Source organism: Equus caballus, chromosome 18 (genome assembly GCF_041296265.1).
Source record: "Equus caballus isolate H_3958 breed thoroughbred chromosome 18, TB-T2T, whole genome shotgun sequence".
Taxonomy (NCBI): domain Eukaryota; kingdom Metazoa; phylum Chordata; class Mammalia; order Perissodactyla; family Equidae; genus Equus; species Equus caballus.
This window is the reverse complement of record NC_091701.1, coordinates 3,150,800-3,177,705: the sequence shown is the minus strand read 5'-3', so window position 1 is coordinate 3,177,705 and position 26,906 is coordinate 3,150,800. Positions and strand designations below refer to the sequence as shown.

At 41.2% G+C, this 26,906-nt stretch overlaps 1 protein-coding gene and 1 non-coding gene across 3 annotated transcripts in view; both read left to right on the top strand.

The window, feature by feature from the left end:
- The first annotated feature begins 3,733 nt into the window (after positions 1 to 3,733).
- Positions 3,734 to 3,837, top strand: LOC111768941 (U6 spliceosomal RNA). Its single transcript, XR_002801624.1, has one exon. It is a non-coding gene; the product is annotated as a U6 spliceosomal RNA (small nuclear RNA).
- Positions 3,838 to 12,662: 8,825 nt separating this feature from the next.
- UGGT1 (UDP-glucose glycoprotein glucosyltransferase 1) overlaps positions 12,663 to 26,906 on the top strand; it is a 117,003-nt gene continuing 102,759 nt past the window's right edge. Inside the window, exons 1-4 of one of the 2 annotated variants that reach the window (XM_001504931.7) lie at positions 12,663 to 12,997; positions 18,104 to 18,239; positions 22,692 to 22,774; positions 25,114 to 25,244. In XM_001504931.7, coding sequence (XP_001504981.2) covers positions 12,940 to 12,997; positions 18,104 to 18,239; positions 22,692 to 22,774; positions 25,114 to 25,244 — 408 coding nt within the window. In that variant the 5' untranslated portion in view covers positions 12,663 to 12,939. The remainder of the gene's footprint in view (positions 12,998 to 18,103; positions 18,240 to 22,691; positions 22,775 to 25,113; positions 25,245 to 26,906) is intronic. The other variant, XM_014732357.3, reaches the window with a different exon arrangement.

The following is a 26,906-nucleotide window of genomic DNA, read 5'->3' as shown; positions in this document are numbered from 1 at the left end:
GTTTGTAGCTATTGAGCACTTGAAATGACCAAACTGAGATAGGCTATAAATGTAAAGTGCATACTAGATTTCAAACACTTAATTGCCCCCAAAAGTAAAACTGCTTAGCTTTTTTTGTAATTACATGTTTAAATGATAGTGTATTAGATATATTGGGTTAAATAAAATTTGTTATTTAATTTCACCTATTTCTTCGTACTTTTTAAATGTGGCTGTTAGGCAATTTAAAATGAGTTATGTGGTTCACATTTCATTTCTATTGGACAGCATTGGTCTAGAGACCTGGGTGCTGCTCTTATGTGGTCTGAGTCTTGGACTTCTGGTTTCTGCTCTATAAGGAAAGAATTTGGAAGTCATCTTTCCTGCCCTCATAACAAGAAAAAATGGAATTAATGAAAATTGAGAGAGAATTGAGGTCAGAGGACAAACAGCCACCCCCAAAACTGGAGAGATGGGCAAATGCAGAGAACACAGTTCAGTTTACCTAAGGCAGAAGCCACTGGAACTGGGAGCTGGTAGGAAGACTGAACAGATAATTTGGGTGATTTCCAGAGGCTGAGTCTAGACTCATTTGAGAGTTAAATACTCCTGGAGGCCCAGAGTAAGGTGCAGGGGAGCTCCCACAATTTTATGGGGTTTGCCTTCAGGAACCCCATCGGGTTCTCACAGTGAATATCCTAGAAAAATCCCCTCATGTTTGGCCACGGGGAGGGGAAAAGCAACCGTTTCTAAATAAGCCCAGAGAATTCTCCACAACAAAGGCCTCTCACCAAGGAGAAGCTATTAACCATAGCTTTATCTGACTTGGAGGGAGGGAAATTACCCAACTCTATTCCCCTCTGAGAGTCTTCCTGTCTCGTATAAACGGGAAAAGCACTCGTGTAGGTTCCAGCCCAGGGCGCAGGCCTATTAAAAGACCAAGTCCTAATTATAGGATTACAGAATGCTTACCCTCCCATCAACCTTACCACCACATCAACAGGGCTCCTGTATAATAATGTAGATTACAGCTGAAAGAATTATAACGCTCTCACTCTATTTAAGAAGCCATTTATAGGGAAACCAAATACAAAAGAGGAGACAAAAACAAGGACACTAGGACAAATTGAGGTCTCTGACGTGGACAGCTATAGCAAACAGTAGCCTAACTCCTACACAGGAAAACAAAACTTCACACCAAGGCCTATTTACCTCAGTTCCTTTTACCCAGTACATCATGTCTCAGGTTCAAGCAAAAATTACAGGCATACTAAAAGGCAAGAAAAAATTACAATCTGAAGAGACAAAGCATCAGAATCAGACTCACATGTGGCAGAGGTTTTGGAATTATCAGGCTGGGATTTTAAAGTAACTTTGATTAACGTGCTAAAGGCTCTAACAGAAAATTGGACAACATGCAAGAACAAAGGGGTAATGTAATCAGATAGATGGAAACTCTAGAAAAGAGTGAGAAGATAAACTAGAAGTTAAAAACATGGTAACAGAAATGAAGAATGTCTTTGGGGGGGTCATCAGGAGACAGCCGAGGAAAGAATGAGCGAGCTTGAAGATTTGTCAATAGAAATTTCCCAAAACGAAATGCAAAGAGAAAAAAGAATTTAAAAACTGGAACAGAATATCCAAGAACTGTGGGATAATTACAAAGGGTTTAACATATGCATAATGGGAATACTAGAAAAAGAAAGAGAGAGACGCAGACGAAATATTTGACATAACAATGGCTATGAATTTTCCATTATTAATGAAAGAAGCCAAATAGCAAATCCGGGATGCTCAGAGAACATCATGTAGGATAAATAAGAAAAAGTCTGCACCGAGGCATATCACATTCAAACTGCAGAAGCCAAAAACAAAGAGAGAATCTTGAAAGAACCTAGAGAGAAAAAACACTATCTACGGATGAACAAAGATAAGAATTACATCAGATTTCTTTTCACAAATCATGCAGGCAGGATCACAGTGGAGTGAAATATTCAGTCTTGAAAAACAATCAGCAACATAGAATTTTGTGTACTGTGACATCATGTTTCAAAAGTAAAGGAGAAATAGAGTTTCTCAGACAAACAGAAACTGGGGGAATTTGTCTCCAGCAGACTTGCCTTGCAAGAAGTGCTCAAAGAAATTCTTTAGAGAGAAGGAAAATGATATAGTTCAGAAGCTTGGATCTATAGAAAGAAAGGAAGACCATCAGAGAAAGAATAAATGAAGGCAGAATACAATGTTTATTCATTTTTATTGTGATCTGATCTACTAAATAACTTTCTCCAGAGTCAGAGCAGCAACAGTACTCTGGTTGATTGCTGCACATGGATAAGTAAAATGAATGACAGCCACGCAGCAATGGACAGGAGGGCGGAGCTAGGAGTATTCTGAAGCAGCATGGTGTTATTTGAAAGTGGATGTGGATTAGTTGTAAATGTATGTTACAAACTCTGGGGAATCCACTAAAATTTTTTTGAAAAAGAAGTTTAATTGATATGCTAAGAGAAGACATAAAATTGAAACATATAAAATGCTCATTTAAAACAAGAGATGGCAGAAGAAGAGGGGGAGATTTAAAAAAGAACAAACTCAATGAATAGAAAATAATTTCGAACAGGAAAGGATGAACAAACTGTGCTACATCCATACGTGGAATATTCTTCAGCAATAAAAGGAAATGAGTGCTCAAGCCATGAAAAGACATGGAGTAAACTTAAATGAATAAGCTAATGAAACGCGTCAGTCTGAAGGCTACATACTGTATCATTCCAACTACATGACATTTTGGAAAAGGCAAAACTATAGAGATGGCATCTTAGTCCATTCAGGCTACTGTAAAGAATACCATAGTCTGGTGGCTCATAAACAGCATAAGTTTATTTTTGCAGTTCTGGAGGCTCGGAAGTCTAAGGTCAAGATTCCGGCAGATTTGATGTCTGCGGAGGGCCAGCTTCCTGCTCTGGGGTTGGTTGGCTGTCTTCTCTCTGTGTCGTCACAGTGGAAGGTGAGGCAGCTCTCTGGGGTCTTTTATAAGGGCATTAATTCCATTCATGAGAGCTTCTCTCATGACCTAAGCACTTGCCAAAGGCCCTACCTCCAAATATTGTTACACTGGGGATTAGGTTTCAACATATGAATTTGGGGGAGGAACACAAACATTCAGTCTATAGCAGAGACTGAAAAGTTCAGTGGTTGCCAGGGTTTGGGGGGAGAGGTGAGTAGGTGTAGCACAGGGGATTGTCAGAATGGTGAAACCATTCTGTATGAGACTCTAATGGTGGTTATATGTTTTTATGCATTTGTGAAAACCCATAAAACTGTCCAGTGCTAAGAGCAAACCCTGATGTAAACTATGGACTTAAGTTAATAGTAATATGTGAATATTACTTCCACAATACTGAGTTTTGAGTGTCCTTTATATATCTTAGTTACAAGTCCTTTGTCAGAAATATGGTTTGGAAATTATTCCATTGTATGGATATAACCCTAATGTACCACACTAATGCAAGATGTTAATAATAGGAGAAACAGTATTGGGTGTTGGGGTGGGATGGACATATGGAATTGTATTACTACCTGCTCAATTATTCTGTAAAATTAAAACTGTACTAACAATAAGGTATATTAATTATTTTTAAAAGTCTGAGTCTCATTTTTCCTCACTTTACAATGAGGATAGGATTAAGCTATCTCTTATATTCCTTCCATCTTTAACATTTATGATTTTCTTCTTTTAAATATATGTACTTTAGTGCTTGCTTCCACAGCACATATACTAACATTGGAACAATACAGAGATCAGCGTAGCCCCTGGGCAAGGATGACATGAAAACTGGTGAAGTATCCAATGTTATAAACCAATGTGATCTCAACAAAATAAATAAATAAAAAAAGTATATATATATATACTTTATTTTTTAGAGCAGTTTTAGATTCACAGCAAAATTGAGCAGAAATAGAGGAAGATGGGCACAGACGTTAGCTCAGGGCCAGTCTTCCTCAAAAAAAAATAAATAAAGGCCATATGTTATCCAGATCATAGGCATTGGAGATCATCTGAAGCATTATGTCATGATCAAAGGTTTGGGAGACAAACTTCCAACAGGCCTCGTCTGGACGTCTTGGGAAAGCTGTCTCATAAGATGTTGTCTGCTTCAGATTCAGGAAATCTTTACTTTCAGGTCACCGGATGATGTGGAGGTCCAGTTAGAGTTCGGTGCTTTCTTTAGGTGTGTCATGTGAATCCAAGAGTCTGTTCCCTGGAGTTTTGCAGCACAAGGGTTAGTTAACAGTACCCAATAGAGGCCTTTCCAGTGAGACTGGAGAGGTGTCTTTTCCAATAGACGACATCTCCAGGTTGCAGGGTGTGATGCTTAAAATCTTCGTCTCCCTGGAATGCAATGTGAAAAGATTGCTCTAGCAAAACCTGGTTATTTTTAATAGAAGCAATTAGATATTTCCAATATTGGAGTATATCTCCTTTATCAGCTGTGGGTCAAATGAGACAGGAGCCAAGTGCATTGGGCATCCCGCGATTATCTCAAAGGGTGAAAGTTTATGAGTTCCAAAGCGAGGTGGATCTGAGATTTAGAAGGACCAATGGCAATGCTTTTGGCCAAGGTATTTGGAGGGTCTCTACAAATTTGGCCGACTGAGTCTTAATAACGCTGTTAGTGTGTTCGACTAAACCAGAGGCCTGAGGGTGGTGAGCACAGAGAAAGTGTAAAACAGGCCAAAGAGCACAGACCTGTTGAAGTCCCTGACCAGTAAAATGGGTTCCTCGATCACTATGAAGCTTGAGAGGAGTTCCCCAGGGGGGATAATCTTTTCTGAAAGGGCTTTAGCCACAGGAGAGGCAGCAGCCTGTCTGCAACGGAAGCTTCAGTCCAGTGAGAAAACGTGCAGACCAGGACTAAAGCATATTTATCTCCACGAGACGGGGCAAGCTGTATGAAATCCACTTGCCAAACCTCAGACGGTCCATTGGGCAGTTTAAAATGTCCGGCGGCAGTATGAACAGGCTTCCCTGCACTGTATTTTGGACAAATGGGATAAGTGAGGTGGGCACTTTTTGCTGCTATGTTAACATTTCCCCACCAATATGGATTCATGAATATGTTCATGAATATTATTGTTTTGTTGGTGGACCAGTGGTTAAATGCGTGCACAATGGTTAGAAGTGGGGATTCTGGAGACTCTGGTAGGACTGGCTTGTTATTTGGTCTGAACTAGAGCTTTCTCTTTTGTCAAACCAACAATTGATGAATTTCAAATCTTGTTTTTCCTTTTCTGAGGCCAACTGTTGGGCTTTTCTAGTTAGTTTTTCTAAGTTATCATTTGAGAAAAGATCCCTTTGGATCACGACAGAGGCCTGGCTGCTGTTGGTTTCTTTAAGGGCTGCATTTCTTGCAGAAATATCAGCAAGGTGATTTCCTTTAGCTTCTAGAGAGTCAATTTTAAGAATGCCCTGGGATCTTGATAATAGCTAAAGCAGCAGGTAAAAGTACAGCACCCAATAATTCCTGAACATAGGGGCAATTTTAAATTTTATTTCCACTAGAAGTAAGGAAGTGACATTGTTTCCACAACATTCCAAAATCATGAGCTACTCTGAAAGCATGTCTATTATCAGTATATATATTGGCAGCTTTGCCCTTGGCTAAAGTACAAGCCCATGTAAGAGCATATAATTCAGCCTGTTGGGCTGAAGAAGCCATAGGTAAAGGTGCTGCCTCAATGATATCAAAAGGAGTTCCAATGGCATACCCAGCAGAGTATTTGCCACTGTCACCTTTTAAATAGGAACCAAGTTGGTGTTACCCAAAGGATTTCCTACAGATCATCACGAGGAGTCAGGAGGTGATCCGTCAGCATTAGGCAGGAATGAAGGACTTCATCCTTAACGGAGGGGAGGAGAGTAGCAGGGTTAAAGTTATTACAGTGTAAAAAGGTTATGTGAGGAGCCGTTAACAAAAGGAGGTGAGGCAGCTGGCTGAAATATGTTGAGCGTGATGAGAATTCAGGAAGGCTTCTACTGCATGAGCTAAAAAATGGTTAAAGGGAATCCCACAATGCTTTTCTTGGTGGTCTTAAAAGGCCAGTGGCAGTAATGGCTCTAAGGCAAGCGGGGTGTCCCCACGCCACAGGATCCAGTTGCTGGCTATAATACCAGATGAGTCCGTGATGGTCTCCATGGTTTTGGGTGAGTATCCCAAGGGCATTCCTTTCTTTTCATATACAAAAAGAAAAAAGGGAATCTGACAACTGGGATGTCCAAGGGCAGGTGGTTTCATCAAACTCCTTTAAGGCCTTAAAGGCTATGTCATCCAATTCTTCCCATAAAATTGGGTTGAGGTTGTTGTTCTTTAGTAAAAGATACAGAGGTTTGGCCATAAGAGAAATTTGGAATTCAGTTTTGGCAGTGACCAATGAGAAAACCTTGCAGTTGGTGCTTAGTTTTAGGTTTGGGGAAACTGAGGACATCATGAAGCCTGTCTGGATCTGGATGTAGCTCTTGTTCTGATAGCAGATGCTCTAAATGTTGAACCTAGGTTTGGGCAAACCGCAATTTCTCCTTGGCAGCTTTATGTCCTTTTAAGGCTGAAAGCTTTAGCAAGTGGAGGCTGTCTTCCCGGGAGGAGGCTTGGGAGGGCGAGCAAAGAAGCAAATCGTCCACATGCTGCAACAAAGCACAACCCCTAGGGAACTTATATTATCCAGATCAGCCTTCAGGATTTCTGGAAAATAAGAAGGGCTCTTAGTAAAACCCAGAGGCATTACTGTCCAGGTGATATGTTTTCCTTCCCAAGTGAAGGCAAGAAGGTGTTGACTGGCTTCATCAATTGGAGTGCTAAAGAATGCACTGCATAAATCAATTACTGGAAGGTATTCGCTCCAGTGGGAATGGACGTTAGTCACATGGGAGGGCTGGGAACAACAGGTGTTGAGGGATAACAATGTTGTTTACTGCTCAGAGGCCCCAGACAAAGCTCCACCCTTGGCCCTTGGGTTTCCTGGAAGGTAAAATAGGAGTATTACAGGGTCTAGTACAAGAGATAATGAGGCCCTCGGCCTTGTAAGCTTCTCTTACGGGCTTTATACCTTGAAGGGCTTCTTTAGTTTTAGGGTGTTGGTTAATTCTGGGGAGAGGTTTTGAGGGATCTATCTGAATCTTGATGGGCGATGCCATGTGAATTTTACCAATAGCAGTTGGAGATTTTGCCACTGAGGGTGGTTGCTGTCCATGGGGAAGAATGATCAATGTTTCTAGAATCAGCTCTAGTACCACAAGAGACGGAGCAAAGAAAAGATGTCAAGGGGTCATTTAATTCATGTAGTTGGCTTTTTTGAATAGCTACTATCAAATTCTAGAATTATTTCCCCCTTTCGGGAAAAAGAAATCCCAGCATGATACTTTTTGAAGAAGTCTCGGCCGAATAAATGAATAGGGGCAGAGAAACTAAGGAGAACAGGATGTGCACCTCTCAGAGGGGTTAAATAAAAGGGAATAGGTTCAGAGGCAGGAACCTGCTGAGGTTTATTAGAAATTCCCACTGTTTGAACTGTTTTAGTACCTTGAGGCAGGGGCTGCTTTACAGTAGCGTGTTGAGCACCAAGAGCGTGGCTCTGGTGTCGCTTAGGACAGAAGGAGATTCATTTCCAATCTGGAGAAATGTTTCTCCAAGCCTGTTAAGAGGGAGGATTAGGAAGAAGCCCTGTAGTTCCTCAGAGCCCTGTCACTCAGAATTCGGAGGACATTGGAACGGCTGGTTAGAGGGTTGAATGTGCTTGAAGCAATTAAATTTGTAACAATCTCTTTTCCAATGTCTGGCTCTTTGCAGTAATAACAGAAACTAGGAGGTTTTTGGTTTCATTTAGGGCCTTCATTTGCTGGAGTTGAAGATTAAGAATTTTAGTGGTCTTTCATTTAGGTGACTCATCTAGGGTGGGAGAGAGTTGGTTTGCCAGATTAACTAAATCTGGAGTGGATATAGTTTTCTATTTTATCCTGGTCCTTTTTACTAGAAGGGAAGGGTCCCTGTTCGGCCCACTAATAAACATAGAGTTAAAAGCTACCTAGGTAGAACCAACGTCTGAAGGAAGACCAGAATTTTCTGTAAAGACAATCTAAAGTTGATTGTAACAGTTATGAACAGGTTCATCATGTTTCTGTGCACTGCCTGAATTTTGGGAAAGCCCTAGGAATTGCCTGATGAGGTCATCCAGCAATTGCCCAAGCCTAATCATACCATAGGTCTCTAGGTTGTAACTCTAGAGATCTATCAGGATTTTCCCAATTAGCGGTTTGCATCCAATGCTGGGCCTGCTCTTCACCAACAAGCATATGAATAGCTGTTGTAAGTCAGAGAAACCAGGTTGATAAGTTTGAATGACTACATTAAATTCCTCAGCAAATCTGTAAGGATCTTCCGTTACTTTGGGAAAATTTTTGACTGTTGCTCACAGTTCAGCTTTAGTTCAGGAAATATAAGAAATTAAGGGCTTAGCCTCTGGATCCTCAGGAGGCTTAATTTTAAGGGGACAGGTGCCCATAGGTTCAGAGGAAGAGGGAGCAGGGAGACGTTCAGGAAAAAGGACAAGTTTGGCAAGAGTGTTAGTATGAAGGAGCTGAGAGTACAGAGGAAGTGTAGATGGTGTAGAAAGGAGGGAGAAGGTGGCACCAGAGGCAGAACCTGAGCAAGGGGAGCCAGGGGAGAGGAAAATGATGGTGCTGGAGGAGGAGAACATGCGGCTTCAGAAGCCATTTTATCTTTCTTTCTTTGCCTCAGTTAATCTCAAAATTCTATTTTACAAAGAGATAATTTTAGACTCCTGGTAATGTTTGGAAGCCTCAAAATTCCAATCAAAATAAGCATTCCATTCAGTTTTGGAAATTACAGAGAATTTGTTACCACACAAGGTGGGGTGGGGGGGGGGGCAGTCATCTGCTTGCAGCAAGACATGCCAATGGTCAAGAGGCAAGGTGGTAGGAGAGAAAAGGCTTTATTACAGCTTGCTAGCAAGGGGGAAGATGGCTGACTAATGTCCGAAAGATCCATCTTACAGAACAGAGACTACAGACAGTTATATAGGGGGCTGGCCTCTGGGTGGGGCAGACATCTGGTCCCAGTTCCTGGTAGTCTTTTGTTTACTGGATGTGCATCAGAAACCGGAGCAGCGCCCTATACCCTGATCTTTCACTTGTCACTGATGACGGCTATCGGTATAGGCTCTCTGCCCAGGGGGTCATCACATTCCTAAGGAACTCAAAGGAACAAAGTCATCAACTTATAGCAGCTGCGAGGGACCATGAAATCTACAGAACATGTCTGGGTTAGTAATCAGAGGTCATTCAGTGTTACAATATAGTTTCTTTTCTACAATATGGCTTCCTTTATATCAACATTATGTTGAGCTGATATCACTATGGTTGTCCAATTTGGTTTTAAGAAAAGTAAGTTTGGAGAGTTCAAAAGTTCCTCATAATGGCCGTTGATATTCTAAGTTACTTTTGGTTAAATTGGTTCATTTAGTTAGAAATGCATGTGAGGAATGACCATGATTTTGAACATAAAATTGGCCAAAGTCCCATGGGAGGGGTGCCCTCAAAACATTTAGATAACTGATCTCTCATTTCTTAGAGATTTTTCTCTAGAGCAAAAGAATAATTCTTAAATATCTTAAACAGCTCAAACAGCTTAAATAGTTTGTAACTCAAACATCTTGAACAGCTCAAACGTCCTACAGGCTTAATACTGGCCAGTTCCAATAGAACACTCCAACTTCAGTATGACAAATTGAAGGTCAGATCAACGCGGTTCCACAGAACAGCCTGGTTCTCAAGGGAATTGGACTGAAGGTTGACCAACAAGTTGATCACAGTCACAGTGGTCAAGGGCACAGTCTGCTCCCAGGAGAGTCCGGCTGAAGGCTGGACCAGCACACTTCCAATGAACTGTCCAAAACCAGACTGAAGGCTAACCAGTTTGAGTAGAAAAAGTCTGGTTCTAAAAGGAATCAAACAGAAGGCTAGTGCAGTTCAAAGAAACAGCCTGATTGAGAGTCAGGCTGAAGTGCTACCTGAGCACGTGTGGACACACAAATCCTCAACCAGAAGAAGATGAAGCCTTAAAACAGATCTCGAATAAAGCCTGGAGAGTCTCAAATGCAAAAGGGGTGGGAGCTCGAATTGGTAGGAAGATGTACCCGGAAGTACACGGTGGGTGAGAGAAGCAGGGGCTCGATGGGCTCTTTTTTTTTTTTACCTTAAGCAAATAGACTGTCAGTTACTTCTCCAGCAAAAATGGGTTTATTTGGGATCCACAAAGAATTGCAATTTGGGGTCTGCAACTATAGTAGGCCATGCACAAGTCCCCCCACCAGCAAAGGAGGAGGAGCTGTTTTACAGAGGGGAAGAGGAAGTTGGGAGGGCTGCTGTAAACCAAGAGTCCATTGGAGGAACAGAGAGTTCAATGTGTAGTGGCTTTTCGTTGGCTGAGCTGTGACAGGCTCTCATTGGCTGAGATTCTTGCTGGTCAAGAAGAGAAAGTCTTTCTTCTTCCTGTTGGGCTCTGCTACTGAAGTAGGGCACGAGAGCTCCCCTTTTGGCCTCCTGACTCTGCTTTGATGAGGTTTCTGTTTATTAATTTGGCAAATCGATGAACCTAAATTAGCACATTCTTATTACCCAAAGTCCATAGTCTACATTAGGATTCATGCTCAGTGTTGTAGATTCCATGGATTGGACAAATGTGTAACTAAATGTATTCATCACTGCAATATCATACAGAAGAGTTTCACTGTCCTAAAAATCGCTGTGCTCCACCTATTTATCCCTCCCTCCCTCTAACCTAACCGAGATCTTTGTTGGGCTAGAATAGTTCTGTATCTTAATTTTGGTGGTAGTTACACAACTCTACACATGTGATAAAATGACAGAACTATACACACACATTGTACCAACGTCAATTTTCTGGTTTTGTTACAACACAAAATTGGGGTTCTCTTGCCTGGTGCACACACACACACAAAAAGCCAATTATTACGACATCAACTTTTGGTAAAAGAAAACAGCTTTATTGTTAGATCACTCTGCAAGGAGACAGGGGCATATGCTCTCAGATCTGTCTTCCCAGTTCAGGGCTTGGGCTAAAATTTATGGGATGAAGGGTAGGGCAGTCTGAAGCGTGGAGATAGATGATTGGAGGTAAGAAGTAAGATAGCTGATGATCTGTGCAAGTGTAATCAAGCTCCATGGCTCTTCATAGGACACGTTCACAAAATGGTGGTGTTAGCATGATCTGAGGATGGAGTTTTTAGCTCTATGTCATCAAAAAGGTCACTTATTGGGCATTTGCACAGGCCTGGTTGATGGATTGGTGGTCTTAACTGGCCTTGGCGTCTCAGTTCCTGAAAAAACACTCTTGCTTACTCTGTTGATAAGATGGGGTCAGTTGAACTGGTCCTAGAGGGCCTATGGTTACAGTTTTGATATTGTACTATAGTTACTGAGATGTAATCACTGGGGCAACCTGGTAAAGGGTACATGGGACTTCTTTGTACTATCTTTGCAACTTCTTGTGATTCTGTAATTACTTCAAAATAAAAAGTTAAAAACATTTTAAAATGTTTTTGTTCAAATAAAATAGCTCTGAATTTTCGGAGAAAGGTTTAGAAAAAGAGAAACTCAACTTCTTGGAAGCTCTGCACTCTCTTAGTTCTATGTTGCAACTAAGCAAACATTAGTGGTGTTCGTGTATCACAGAGCAGAAGACCAAGCTAAAAAAGGAAAAAACTAACTTTGTGATGTGGTGAAATAAAAAACAATTCCTTTTTAGGGAAGCATCACCTGAAGTGATTTAAAGTGGTATAGAAAACACAACGGAAAGCTACTAACACAAAAGCTCCCTCAAGAATTTTAAAATGCTCATTTTCATTCCTTAAGACTATGTTAACTTCACTTGTTCCTGCAAGGAACAGAAAACCCAATAGTCAGCTACAGAAGTTCTTAGGGCAGACGTGCAGCTATTAGATTAAGGAAGTGTTTGGCATCCCTGTTCTGGCATTCTCAGGGGAAAGACTGTTCGTGTCATATTATCAAAAGTCAGAAGTCAGTCAACATTTTACACTTTTTATGTACTTTTTAATGTATTTGTGGTTTTTTGTTCAGTTTGACTTAATAGTTGAAAATATGCCCTCCGAAAAGGTATTCATTTCTGGGTGGGTAAAAGGATCTGCCCAGTGTCACATATTCTAGAACAATTTTACCTAGTTTAACTTATATTTGCCAAAAAAATAAAGAATTCAAAGGACCAAGCAATTCTTACAGATGAAGTTGCCACTGCCAATACAAGATAAGCTAAATCTTGTCGTAAAATTTAAAAAGTCTTCCTTTCTCTACGCTCCCTGCAATGGAAGCTATCAATGTTTAGGGTTTAAAATAAAGTCTAAGATGCTCAGAGACATTAAGTCATTTTGTCCTTTACTGTGCAACAGTGCTTTTAGTAAAAGGATTAAAGGAAGCCGACTCTGAAGCTCCCCAGAGTCCGAACGCCGAAAAGCCCCTCTCCACCTTCCGGTAACGCTTTCGGGTCTCGACTGCCCGCCCTCAACATCCAGCCGAGACCCGGAAGACGCGCGCCGGCCCGCCCACACTGAACGGCTGGGGCAAGGATAGAGGCGGAGCATCCCGGATAGAAGATGGCGGCCATTGGACGCTCTGGGCTGCCGCTGCCACGACTCGGTAGCCGGAAGTCCTCCGGCCCTCTCCGTCAGGAAGCGGAAGTAAAGGGCGGCGGCGGCTGGGCTGTTGCTTTGCCAGGCCGGCTTGTGAGCTGAGCGGCGGTAAAGGCGCGTGTCGGCCGCTCACTGGCGCAGCCGCTGCCGCCGCCGCTGCCGCCGCCCGGCCCCGCCCCGGCGTTGTCTCAGGCGCTGTCGCGGAGGAAGCGCGGCCCCGGCATGGGCAGGAAGGGGGACGCGAGCGGCGTGTGTGCCGCGGCTGCGCGGCCGGTGACAGGTACCCCTGGGATGGTGTGGGAGGTCTCGTGGACCGGGAGAGGGTTTGGGGCGCGGGACGACTGTGTGTCCTGGTCACCTTGAGTTTCCACTTCCTCTTCCCTGACTCACTGACTCAGTTTCACGTCCCATGCCTGTCCCCCATTTTCGAATCACCCCCTCCCGGCCCCCATTTTCGAGTCCCCCGAGTTGTCCCTCATTGGTCTTCTGGGCAAATTATCGTTTCTGCGAGGGTGGCCGCGGGCTCTCCTTAGCCATTCTGAGCCTTCATTGAAAAGATTTGAGACCCACGTGCCCAAGGGCAGAGGAGGTGGGGGAAGTGCCCTAACATGAATGTAGACCAAGCCTGACCCTAAGTAGATTGAGAACCAGCAGTTTGCAGGACGCTGATTGGAGAATGACCTGATCTTTTTATAGATTGCTGTTTTCCCTAAAATGAATTTGGGCGATGCATATTGGTTGCCCTTTTCATTTAATTCGAGGATCTGTCGGCTGGAAATTAGATGGTCCGGTTTGACTTTTATTGCAGGACCTGCCAGAAGAATCAGATCTGCGTACATCGCCAATAAGTTATGGATGTGAACTTGGCCAGAATGTCTAGATTGTTTTGCATTTCTTTCCAGATTTGAGAACTAGCATGTTCTGTTCATTGGAAGACCTGGGGTCTTATGCTTGACTGTGCTGCACTATTTTGGAAACATTGGTCATGCGCCGCCAGCCGATTTTAGTGCTGTGTTTGGAGATGTGTTTAACAGCTCTTTAGCAACACCACAAAACTTGGGGAGATTGTAGCCTTTCCTCTTGGCTTGCTTTGGATAAACTTAGCTGAAACTCACTTTTATCGAAGGAAGTGCACATTGCCTTGTACGGCAGCATGGCACTTTTACAAAGTGTGTTTAACTTGGGAATAAGTTGAACTATGAAGAAAATTCTGTTGGACTTTTTCTGCAGTTACCTGTGATCATTTTCATATCAGATATATAGTTTTACTACTTTTACTGGAAATTAGATTTCTGTGGTTAACACATGGTTTTGTAATGGTATAAATGTATATTAAATTTAATTGTTTGAGGAGTAAATGTATTTCTCAAGAAGGGTACTTCCTAATATCATTTATGTTGAAACTCAGATGGCTGTAAACTTGCTGGGTGCAAGTTGTTTTAAGAGTTTGTTAGCTGTTATCTTCAGTTTAAAAATGAAAGAAGAAAAAGTTGGTGACGACTTAGAATTTTATGCCTCTTCTGTTTCCTGTAAAGTGAAAAGCATTTGCCACAATATAACTTTTATTAATATTTCCAGTATCTTACTGTAGATCAATGAGGAAGAGATAGTCTTGAATTTAAGGAAACCGGGTCACAGACTAGGTCTTACAGATGATACATTTGGGCCTAGAACTTTTTAAAGAGTGTTTTTTATGTATCCATGCCACAAGCATTATGCCTATGATCATGCAATGCCGCATTGCAGATTCTGACAGCTATTATTTCTCAGACTATTCATCCTTATAAGGAACACTTAAGGACCCCTAGGGTCAGAGTGACGAGAGCTCGTGAAATGAAGGCATCCTTGAACAGAAGGCCACTGTGGTGAGGTTCTGGCCTCTGCTTCTCTGGTATTCCCTGCAGGATCAAGGATGTGGAGTCAGGGTGGGAGAGCCCTTCTTTGAGGTACAGCTTTCCTCCCTTTCTCACCTCTCGTGGTGCTATACGTTGCCCCAAGAACTCTTTTTTTTTTTTTGAGGAAGATTAGTCCTGAGCTAACACCTGCTGCCGATCCTCCTCTTTTTGCTGAGGAAGGCTGCCCTGAGCTAACATTCATGCCCATCTTCCTCTACTTTATATGTGGGACGCCTACCACAGCATGGCCAGCCAAGCGGTGCGTGTCCACCCCCAGGATCCTATCTAGCAAACCCCGGGCTGCCGAAGCGGAACGTGCCATCTTAACTGCTGTGCCACTGGGCCGGCCCTCTCTGTCTCTCTTTTTAGAGAACAGTGCAAGGGGTCCTCTGGGTGAGTGCTGGTACACAGAGTTTTCATTTTTACCCTTCCTGAGTCCTAGGCTTTTTGTAGTTCCTTTGCCCTTCTCCTTTCTTTCCAGTTGTTTTCATTCATACCTTAATAGTGAAGCCTGTATTTGTTTATTTTATTTTGAGCACCTTCCGTGTCCCAGGTATTATGCTAGGCATGTGACTGTGACAGACAAAACTCCCTGCTCTTGAACAGCTCACATTTTCAGTCCCCAAAGCCAGCCGCAGAGCAGATCTGCCAGGCTGCTTGGTCAGTTTGCTCTGGTCCAACTTCAGGCCGGCACCCTTGGTTTCAGGTTGAAACTGTTCCTCGGCCGCCTGTGTCCCAAGGACTCTGCCCCAGAACATCCTTGGACTTGCCTCTGTTCTCACGAGAAAGCATTTGCTCAGTCTGGGTCTGCACAGTATGATTTCTCACCCTTTGTAAAGCCAGAGAAGCAGGGGAGAGAGCATGATACTGTAGAACTCTTAAAAAGGGGCAGATGTGGGTTCCAAGCATTGCCATAGATTAGTAGATTTCCTTCTTTTTAAAGTGGGAATGATAGGGTTTCGTCCATCATGCAGCGTGCTTAGGGAATATGTGCTGTTTGCCGGGTCCCATGCTCTGCACTGTGGTGACCAGAGCAGCCTGGCTGCCCCCTCAAGGAGCTGCTGACTCCCGGCTGCTGTGTGGGGACCTGCTAGCGTGGGGTATCAGAGCGCCTGACCCACCGCTTGCCCCCAGTGACTGCTCGGTTTCCTCAGGGCCTTTTGTCACTCCTGCTCCCACGCCATGCTGTGCCTGCAGTCCGCCTGGGGTCCCTGTGCCGTGGCGTCCAGTTTCTCGTCCAGAATCACCACTTTTGGGGGAATACACATCTGGGCCCGTTAGGAAAAATCGTAAACATGGCCATAGCGTAATACTGCTTGCACATAATTATATTCTATCACCACTTTAGAAACTTAGTGACTTTTGGGGAGGAGTTTTTTGATTTTTTTCCCCCTAACCACAGAGGATATATTTCCAAGGCGTATTTTTGAGGCCGTGTAATAATGATGATGTATTTTTGTGTAATTTAGGAGATAGTTTTTAGTTTCTCTTTCTTATGATAACATATTTTGTAGAAGAGTTAATTGGTATAGTACTTGGCGCTTTACGAAGTGGTTTCCAGGTTGCCTCTGCGTTTCCACAGTCACCGCTGTGGCAGATCCTGTTATCCTATTTCAGAGTCTGGGAGACTAAGGGCCAGAGAAGTTGGTAGGTAACATGCTTATGGTTGAACTGCTAGTAAGTAGCAAACTCTGTGATTGATTCCTGACTCTGAAAGGTCTGTTCACTAACCATGTTCACAGTCGTGAGTAGCAGGCTTCTGAGGCTGCAGTCCATGGCCCTGTAGGGAGGGTGTCTGAATAGTCCTAAGAGAGTTCTTGAGTGGTCTGAAATTGTATGTAAAACTTGTGTGCAAGTCCTTGCTTGCTCCTCTGCAGAAAGTGTCAGTAACTTTTGCTGGGTTCTGCAAGGGGCGTACATCATCTGCTTCCCTCCCTTCCCCCACGGGCCGGGAACGCTGCTGGCAGGTTTCACCGTGAAACGTCTAGTTTGGTTAGCTTTGGTCTTTGCAAATGTTGATTTTTCAAATACTTATTTATAAATGGGATGTTCGTATTAATTTCTTTTGTTTCCAAAGAAGCTATCAGAGCCTGAACTTAAAACTCTTCTAAAACTAACTTTTCTATTTGGTATAATTTATTTTGCTTTTGACCGTTGTTCTTTAGACATATTGTGTTTTATATGAAGCAGGATGTTGGTGCGGAAGATAATGCTTTTTGTAAAAAGAAGATACTGACTGGTTCCCCCCAGTATGGGCTGTCTCCCCCAGCAATAGGGTTTATAGTCAGTATGGAGGAATCGGGGCTGCCTGGGCGAGCCTGCCCAGACTCTGGCATTCAGAAGCATAAGTTTGGTTTGGTGTTACCGCCATATTCACATCCCCTTTGGTTCCGGTTCAAACGGGTGGGACTTGATGCAGACTTTTATGTAGGTCGGGGGCAGTCTCATTCGAGTTCTGTCAGGTCGACTTCCGGGAGGAGAAAGCAGATCAAAGAAGTTTGCAGCTGGAGACCTTTTTCTGAACTGATCTGAACACAGGGTCTGAGCGTGCTTGGGGAGGCTGCTGCCGGGAGCACGGGAGACCGCATTGTTTGGCCATGCTGATTTACTAGTGCCCCCAGCTTCCTTATTGTATAGGTGGGGACCCAGTGAGTTCTTGTATTTACTTTTTCCAGAACCTGCCTTTGCGTTCACGTTCAAGACCCATCGTGTTAGCTTCCTGGGGCTGTCGCACGAAAGCGCCACAAACCAGGCGGCTTACAACAACAGTTTATTGTCTTGGAGTTTTGGAGGCCAGAAGTTCTAAATCCAGGTGTCGCAGGACCATGTTCCCTCTGAAATGTGTAGGGAGGATCTGTCCTTGCCTGTTCTGGCTGCTGGTAGCCGCAGGCGTTCCTTGGCTTGCAGTATAATTCCAGTCTCTGCCGCCCTCTTGCCCTGGAGTTCTCCCTGTGTCTCTGTGCATGCCAGTCACTGTGCCCACGTTGCCCCCTTTTTATAACACCTGTCATACTGGATGAGGGCCCACCCTAGTGACCTCATTTTAACTTGATTACCTCCGTGAAGGCCTATTTCCAGTTAAGTTCATGTCCTGAGGTACTGGGGGTTAGGACTTCAATGTATCTTTTTGGGGGACGCTATTCAACCTGTAACACCCATTATTTGTGTTTTTGTCTGTCTCCGTTTTATTTACCCTCATGCTTCATACAGTATGGTTGTGTGCAACCTGCTGTGCTACCAGCTGACTTTTATACCTCTGTGTGGTGTAGACACCCCAGGAAATGAAGTGGAGCCTTTGTAGGAAAGAGTGTAATGAGCTGTACACCTTTAGTTATGGGTCAGTCACTCAGCAAATATCTATTGAACTATCTAGGTGCTGTTATATTTTGGAAGCATTTCTTTTTCTGTAATATTCATGTTATTTTGTGTCTCTATTAAGCTTTGGGTTTAAACATTTCCTTGTAGCAAAACTTTGTCTTTTTCCTTTTTAGGGGTTTGCTATAAAATGGGACTTCTGATTGTGCTCACTGGACTGTGGCTATTTTCCTCAGTAAAGGCAGATTCAAAAGCGATTACAACCTCTCTTACGACAAAATGGTTTTCCACTCCATTGTTGTTAGAAGCCAGGTAAGAAGACATGTTTTTCTCTCACGTTTGAGTAAAAATGTAGGCTCTGCTAGTGACTATTTAGGAGCTTTTTAGGAAGTGAGATGATCATCAAATGTATTTCGTAAGAGCCTCTTTCAGTGGCACTGTGCTGTGTGCCATTCAAAAGCTGTTCGAGGGGGCTGGCCCCGTGGCCGAGTGGTTAAGTTCACGTGCTCCGCTGCAGGTGGCCCAGTGTTTCGTTGGTTCGAATCCTGGGCCCGGACATGGCACTGGTCATCAAACCATGCTGAGGCAGCATCCCACATGCCTCAACCAGAAGGCCTCACAACAAATAATATACAACTATGTACCGGGGGGCTTTGGGGAGAAAAAGGAAAAAAATAAAATCTTTAAAAAAAAAGCTGTTCGAACACAGAATCTGTCAGTAGGATACGACTGTCATGATTCCTAGAGGTACTTAGGGACTTCTTGAGACACACAGATTGAATTGGTTAAATTATTATGCTATCTTCCAGGAAAAGTATAAATGTGATAATAAGGGAAGAGAGAATTGTACTTAAAGGGAAATTTCTATTTATTTGAATTACGTTTAAGAGGTATTTAATAAAAGGAAGAGAGGAGAGCTTGGCGAGGTGGGGGAAAGAGCATGTGCTCCTCCTAAGAACTTGGAGGAGACCCCAAGAGAAGAGTGCAGGAGGAAGCTGAGGAAATGACCAGATTTATCTCTTCTCGGATGGTCCTGTTCTACATTTTAACATCTCCAAAATCAGGGTGCATTTTAAATGTAAAATTAAGTTTCATAAAACAATGATATGTCTTAAAAAATACGATATAGTCAATGATATCTTGGGAAATTTTGTATTCCAAGTGTACTTTTAGTTAGTGTTTATAACATAAATATAACCAGATCCAGTTTTTTAATGTTTACAGATGCAAACTTATTTTCATTGTATCTCAAGTAATATATAGTTAAGACTTGCAGAGAAGCTTTCTAAAGCCTAAATTTAGGTAGTTGAAGGGCACGCACTTGATAAGTCTTAAAATTTGCTGGTGCTAGAAATTTGAACTGTTGCGTTACTTCACTTCACTTTGTGGTCTACCTTCGTGATCTTCAACCTGGAATTTTGTCGTCTAACATTTTCCCCTTAATCCCCAGAAAATGTGAATGAAGAGTTTTGTTATGTTGATTGTGTGTGGGAGTAGACACTTGTGTCTCCTAAGGAAAAAGGCTCATTTGGTATTGATAAGAGGACCAGGGGGAAAGTGGGCCACGTGGGAGCTGGTCTTGACTTGCTGTGGAGTCTCGTGGCCTTTCCGCTGAGCACACTTTTCTTCTGTCACTTCTCTGTGCCTCCCTTTTCTCAGCAATCAAATGGCAAAACACACTACGCATTGCATGTGTTTCAGAGTGATGTTACAACAACTAACTTGGCTGGGTTGAGCCCCTGACGTGTCAGAATCTTGTTGGATGGAGGGTGGTTGTGGAAGTGAGTGAGTGAAGGTTTGGTGAGATCCTAGACTTCCTGGGCCAGGACTCTAATAACTGAACTTTTTTTTCCCTTTTCACCAATCTTATTTTTGATGATTTGTCTGGTGTCAGTCTAGGTCCTTGAGATTTACTTTCACTTCCTAAATAATTTCGTACAGTTAACTGTAACAGATGTCTTATGATATTCTGCTTAACATTCGTAACTGAATTCCATTCCATTACTCACGCTAACTAGAGTCTTGGTTTTCGTACATTGTCTTAGAAGATTCTTATGGCACATACCTATGGACTGTTGAGAAAGTGTGCTAAAAATTGTCAGCCTTATTTGATCAATTTTTTCAGTTTCTTTGATCTCTATGAAGTGAGTATTGTATACTGTTTCCTTCAGCAACTTCCCCATCATAAACATTTCTCCTTTTAATGACGTCCTGGCCATTTGCCATTTTGGGTCACTATTTTTAGTCCTCTTCTGTGGCTACTTGGAGACAGTTTGCCAAGGTAATGGGACGTGCAGGCAACTCAGAAACGAGCTGTGCTTAAAACCATTCCATGTTCGCCTCCAGAGCTGTCTGGGCCGCCATTCTTCCTGTCTAGGTCCATGGCAGACACTGATGGTGGATCGCAGCACTGTCCGTCTCAGTGAGGGAGAAGGGACAGAATCGCTCTCCACGCCGCGAGGCATGCGGCTGTCCGGCCCTTTTGCCTTCCTTGCATCTAGCCCTTAAAGACTAGCCCTTAAAATTCCTGTGTATATTGTTAGATTGGGCCTGTTGCTAATGGAGGGGTTGTGGCTTTGTGGTTGTCCATAAAGTGATATATATTTATTTGAAGTAAAACGGTGAATGTGTTTTGAGCAGCTGTAGTTCCTAACAGAAATACTGTGTAAATAAAGTGCTATGATTAAAATTGAAACTGATAATCATTTATTGAGAACTAGATATTATAATTGCCCAAGAATGCAGCATGATAGAGATATAAATCAAATAGGTTTGAGTTGAGTTTAAATTCCAGAGTTTTCATTAACTGTGCCCTTATGCAAGTTACTAATTTCTGTGAATTGAAGTCTCTTTATTCTAAAGGTGGTCATAAGCCAGGGTGGCCGTGCCGAGCATGGTGCCTGTCGCACAGTAGGCCCTCCTTAAATGCCAGTTCTGTATGGAACGAAGACCAATTCTGATTTCCTGGAACAGCTTTGGAAATCTAAGAAAATTATTTTACCACCAGATTTATGCTATTTGGTGGACATTCAGGTTGTTTCTAGTTTTTTCTTCTGCCATAGATTAAAGACTTTTCTTATGACATTTCAGAACGTTTATGAGCAGAGAGAATGGTATAGTGTACTCTCCCTCTGCCTGTCACCCAGTTTTTATAATTACCAACTTAAGACCAATAACTATCGCCACTACCACCCTCCTCTCTTCACCTGCTGGAATATTTTAAAGCAAATCCAAGACGTCATATAAGTTCATCTATAAAACTGTAGACGTTTTACTCAGTGGAATGGGTTTAAAAAGCTAAAAAACAATTTAAAACAAAAAGCATACTGTAAACAAATGGCAGCGTTCCTTTTACTGATATCTTGTATTGTTCTTATCTTCCCTGGATTAGTGAAGTTCATGTACTAATTAATTTTCTTAAAACTGTTTGGAACTTAGACATTGTAAGACTCATTTATGCAGTGAGATGACAAAGAATCATGACAAGAGGTTTTACTGTAATTATATGAAAAGCATATATTTATTTGTGTACGGCCTTTACAGGAGGGTCTTAGCTTCCATGAATCCTTGTGCTCACCACGGCAGCTGTTGAGTGGACTGTCCTCCCCACTTCTGCTAGCTTATTTTGTGAATGCAGCTTAGTTCATGAATGTAGTGTTCATTTGCATATCATAATCTATGTCTTAGTACCTGTTTTCTTAGACTATAAGCTATTATAAGGTTGGTATGATGTTTATGCCAGTTACTAGAAAGCCTAGAAAAATGCCACACTCAAGGAGGCACTAAATAATTTAATACATTATGATAATGGGTGTTTTCAGAAACCTATTTTTAGAGAAGCTGTGTGTTACCCGGAAATGTTTCTTATTTTTCCCATATTTCTGTGTCTAGCTGTGGAGTAGAGTGAGAGTTGTACACCCCAGTGTTGGCAAGTAATGGGAAAGCCTTCCTTTGGCTAGGTAAGCTGAGATCCAGCTCTGTAGTTTGCTTTAAGACAGTGAAAGATCACTACGTTAGTATCATGACTTGGAGGAGAAGACAAACCATTTCTGTGAATCGTTCAATGAGTACATGCGTTTTCTTTTAGGGGTTTTAGACTCTTGAGTGAAGGAAACTTTAGGATAGCCATTATTTTAGATCAGTGGTATAAAGTCAAGAAATAAAGTTAAGATGGCATTAAGTTCTAAGATCTGATTTTATTAGATCAGCGCTAACTTTTTAAACTAAAATTTGGGGATCTTGAAATTTTTGATTTATGGATGTTAAAAGATTGCAACATGCTGTCTTTAGTCTCCTAGAAATTTTTCTAGAGTTCATGTTTTCCTTGGGAGAACCTTAGGCAAAACATACTATTTGCTCTTTGTAAGGTCTTTCAGAAAATAGGTGAGCAGAGCTAGTACTAAAACTATCAATTCCTAATTCTGCTTCCACTGTGGGATTTCATAAGCTTTCTTTATCTTGGGGTTTCCCTGTTGTTACAACATTTTTATTATTCCTGGTTTCTTAAGGAATAACTGATAAGCTATTAAGTGAATAAGCTACTAAGCTAGTTTATTATTTATAGCTAATAAGCTAGTAAGAATTGCGTATCATTAAAAAATATATATTGTACGTGTTTGTTTAAAATATCTATTGTAAATTAAAAGCCAAACTGGACATTTGGAAACTTAAAAACCTATTTTTTTACTCTGTTTGGTAATATAGCTTATATTAGAGGATTTTATTAAGTTATTTTGTTTCTGATATTTCTCCCTTTTCTCCCAGTGAGTTTTTAGCAGAAGACAGCCAAGAGAAGTTTTGGAATTTTGTAGAAGCCAGTGAAAATATTGGATCATCAGATCATCACGGTAAAATTGAAGCAAATGCTTCTTTGACTTTGGTATCTGGGAAAATATTAAAAAATGGTCTCTTGCAGAGTTATGTGTGGCATGGCAGTTAATGGAAAACTTTTTTTTTTTAAGATTTTATTTTTCCCTTTTCTCCCAAAGCCCCCCAGTACATAGTTGTGTATTTTTAGTTGTGGGTCCTTTTAGTTGTGGCATGTGGGATGCTGCCTCAGCATGGCCTGATGAGCAGTGCCATGTCTGCGCCCAGGATTTGAACTGGCGAAACCTGGGCTGCCGAAGCAGAGCGTGCGAACTTAACCACTGCGCCATGGGGCCGGCCCCCAAGGGAAAACATTTTTATCTTTAATGGCTAGAGTTGTGATTAGCCAGCAGCGCCAACACAAACTAATAATGATTTTTGAAGCAGTTTATAACTTTGGCTATAAGCACTAACTCTGATTTCTTTTCTCCCCCTTGTTTTTGTTCTTTTGTGTTCTTTTATGAAAAATGTTATGTGACTGTTTTGCGGAAGTCAAATTCATTTAAACTCATTTAGTATTAATAACCATCAGATTTGATTCAGTCTTTCTTTTGTTATGAAGTAATTACACAGCTAATTTGTTATCTGAGTTTGTTATCATTGTTAGTGCCATCCAAAATGTTTGCCATTATGCTTTCTAGCTACCCACAACTTGAGTGTGGATGTATCAAATGAATGACAGTGTAGACTGTGTCACTTGTTTACAGTTTGTGATATGCTTTCACAAACATTTTCTAATTCAATATAAGCTATGTAGAGTATAAACATTAGTAGGCAAACATGCTGATACGTGAGTAGCTGAAACCTTGAATGTTAGATTGACAGGCGTAAGTCCTTGTTGAAGAGGAAATATGTGAAAATTATGTGACTACTGTTAATATTTAACTGAATTGATTTTTATCTTTGATTTTTATTAAAATAATACGTATTTTAGAAGTCAAGTCTGAATCTCTTTTTTGTGATACAAGTACATTAAAGTTTTGAATAAGCATCTGTAAGTTTTAGTTATGTCATTTAGAGTCATTTAGCATTGTTTATCAAAAAAGTTATTTTACTTTTAGTTAATTATTTCATAAAACAAATTTATCAAAATGAGTTTTAAAATGAAATTTGATCTCTGAAATTTAATTTCATTTAAAATGAAATTTCTTCAGTATAAATGATAATGTGTTCTTGGTTAAAGTTGAAGGAGTATGAATTCTTGGAAATGGTCATAAAAGTATGTTAAACATTTTATTTGAAATATTTTTCATAGTCCTACCATCCAAAGATAGTCACCATTAACATTCTGGCAACATTTTGAGGTATTTCTTTCTGATCTCCTTTTTTGCTTAAAGGATGCTAATGCCGTAATGAACCTCTTATATTTACTTTTTAAAATGTTAATATTTTTCTTAAAAAAATTTTTTTGAATAGATAATATGTGATTTAAAAGTCAAAGCAATATAAAAGGCTATACACAGAAAAATCTTGTTCCCTTGCTGTCCCCGTTCTTTCCTTCTATTTCTCCCCTTCTTATTATAATCATTTAAATTAATTTGTTTAGCCTTCATTGTTTTTTAATTTTATTTTACAAATACATATGTATTCTTATTTCTTATTCCTTCTTAGAGTAAAAAAGATAGCTTACCCTATACATTGTTTTGTCCCTTGTGCTTTTCATTTAACAATGTATCGTGGGAATTTTTTCATACTGATGCATGTGTTTTTTCCCTTAGATAATTTATTCCAATTGTTGGTTTAAATGCTTTCCCCAAACTACAGTTTCATCAGTACCCTTTAATACCTTGTGCTTCCTCCTCACACTGCTCACTTTTGTTGGTTATTTGAATAGAAAACATGAGCTAAATATGTCATAGCTTCTGCCTGGGGGGCTCAAACGCTATTTGGAGAGGAGGAGTAGATAGTGAGTAAATAATTTAGTAAATGATGTGATAAAGAGGTAAGCAAAGAAATATGATGGGAACAAAGAGATGTTTTTGGTCTAGTAAGGCGTGGCGTGGGGATTGGGGGCGCCTCCTGGAGTAGATGTTCTCTCAGCTGAATTCTTCCTGGCGAAGTAGGTAAGAGTCATCCAGGTAAGTGGAAAATAGAAGTCCAGGGAGGGAACAGTGTGAACAAAGGGAAGAAGAAAGGAAGAGTCCCACTGCATTGTGTACTCCAGGGAATTCTAAGCATTTGACAACAGTTCAAGATGGTAAAGTGGTAGAATTTTGTGGTCATATGCTTTGATGACACATAGCTTTATACTTTATGACTTATCTTATTTGGATGTGTCTAGACGTACATGATTATTTTGGTTAATGTTTTTCCTTGACAGATACTGATTCTTCCTATTATCAAGCTATATTGGAAGCTGCATTTCAGTTTCTGTCACCTCTGCAGCAGAATTTGTTGAAGTTTTGTCTGTCTCTTCGTTCCTATTCAGCTACAATTCAAGCCTTCCAGCAGGTGAATTCAGTGCTTACACATAATGCTCTTTTAAGGGTTGTACAGTGTGATGATTGGATATGTTGCCATTGTCCTGGCATTGTGTTGCAGAGCTATAACTTTTCTGTCTGAAATGTTCTAGGATTTATGGTTTGTTTATAAAAAATAAGCAAAATTGATGTTAAATCTTCAAATCACAGATTATCAAAATATAATTTGCATTTATTTTCATTTAAGAAAAAAAAAGGACATCCACACAAAAAAGAGACTTCATTTATGCCTTGCGGCCTGGGAGGTGTACTCTCGCTAACCCAATCCACCATGAGTCTGATGGCATCCTGTAGATCTAGAGGCAGTTCCCAGGAAATACAAGGGACGGGAAACGTGAAGCCATGTCACAGGGATAGTCTGGAAAGTCCAGTATGTGGGAAACTTTGTAGTAAAATGATCTGATTTCTTCAACAAATAAGTTAAAAGGAAAAGAAGAGAGGCAAGGAGGAATTCAAGAGAGACTTAAAACGTGTCAACTTAATGCAATATGTGGATCTTGTTGGATTTTGAGTTGAACAAAATTACATTGTGAGAAAAAGAGTGAGAGAATCAAAGATGTGTGTACAGCGATTGTGTATTTGAGAGAAAAGGAATGTTAATTTTAAAACCACTTTTTTATTATAAAACAGGTATAGAAAACTACCCACAAGGAGTATATGGTATAGTTAATTATTATAAAGCAAACACTCTTGTAATTTTCACCCAGGTCAAGAAACAGCCCAGCCAGGCGCCCAGGAAGTCCTTCGTGTGCTCTGTTCCCATCACAGCTGCCTCCCGCCCTCCTCCCACTTTCTCAGCTTCTGTTGGAATCACTTGCTGTGTTTCTTTATCATTTTATTGCCCAATAGTGTGTCTCCACACAATAGAGTTTAGTCTTGCCAGTTTTATAAAATTTGATAATTTTTCAGGGGGAGGTTCTCTTAATTTACAGGTTTTCCCTCCCTCCCTTTCTTTTCTGTTGAATAACTTGAACTGTTTGCCCGATACATTTTTTCGCAGTCTGTATTTTGTTGATCACACATTCATGATGCAGTTCAACTTCTTCCTCAGTCCTCCGTTCCCTGCAGATTGGCGACTGGATCTAGAGGCTTGATCAGAATTGCATTTCATCCCTTTGGCAGGTCTGTAGGTGGTATTCTAGTCTTCCATGAGGAGGCACCTCATGTCCGGTTTCTTCTCCTTTTTGCTTTAGCAGCCATTACTGCTCTGTGCTTAATCCATTAATTCTTGGGAGTTGTGAAGTGGTGACTCTTTCTGTCATTTCTTTTTCGTCTGTTCTTGGAAGATGGATATAAGAGGCACGTATCCTCATCTGATGCTGTTTCCTGATACTGTTCACATAGGGAAGGCAGAATACATGCTTGATTCTTTCCTTTTATTTACCAGAGGTTTCTGAATGAGTTTGATTCACTAGCATCCTTTTACTTTGACCATTTATTTTTGTTTGAACTTTTTTTTTTATTGTGGTAAATATATATAAAATAAGTTGATCATCTTATCCATTTTTATGTGTACAGTTCATGGTATTAAGTACATTCATATTGTGCAATCACAGCCACCATCTATCTTCAGAATTCCTTCCATCTTGCAAAGCTGAAACTCTGCTCCTCAAATAATAACTCCGCATTCTCC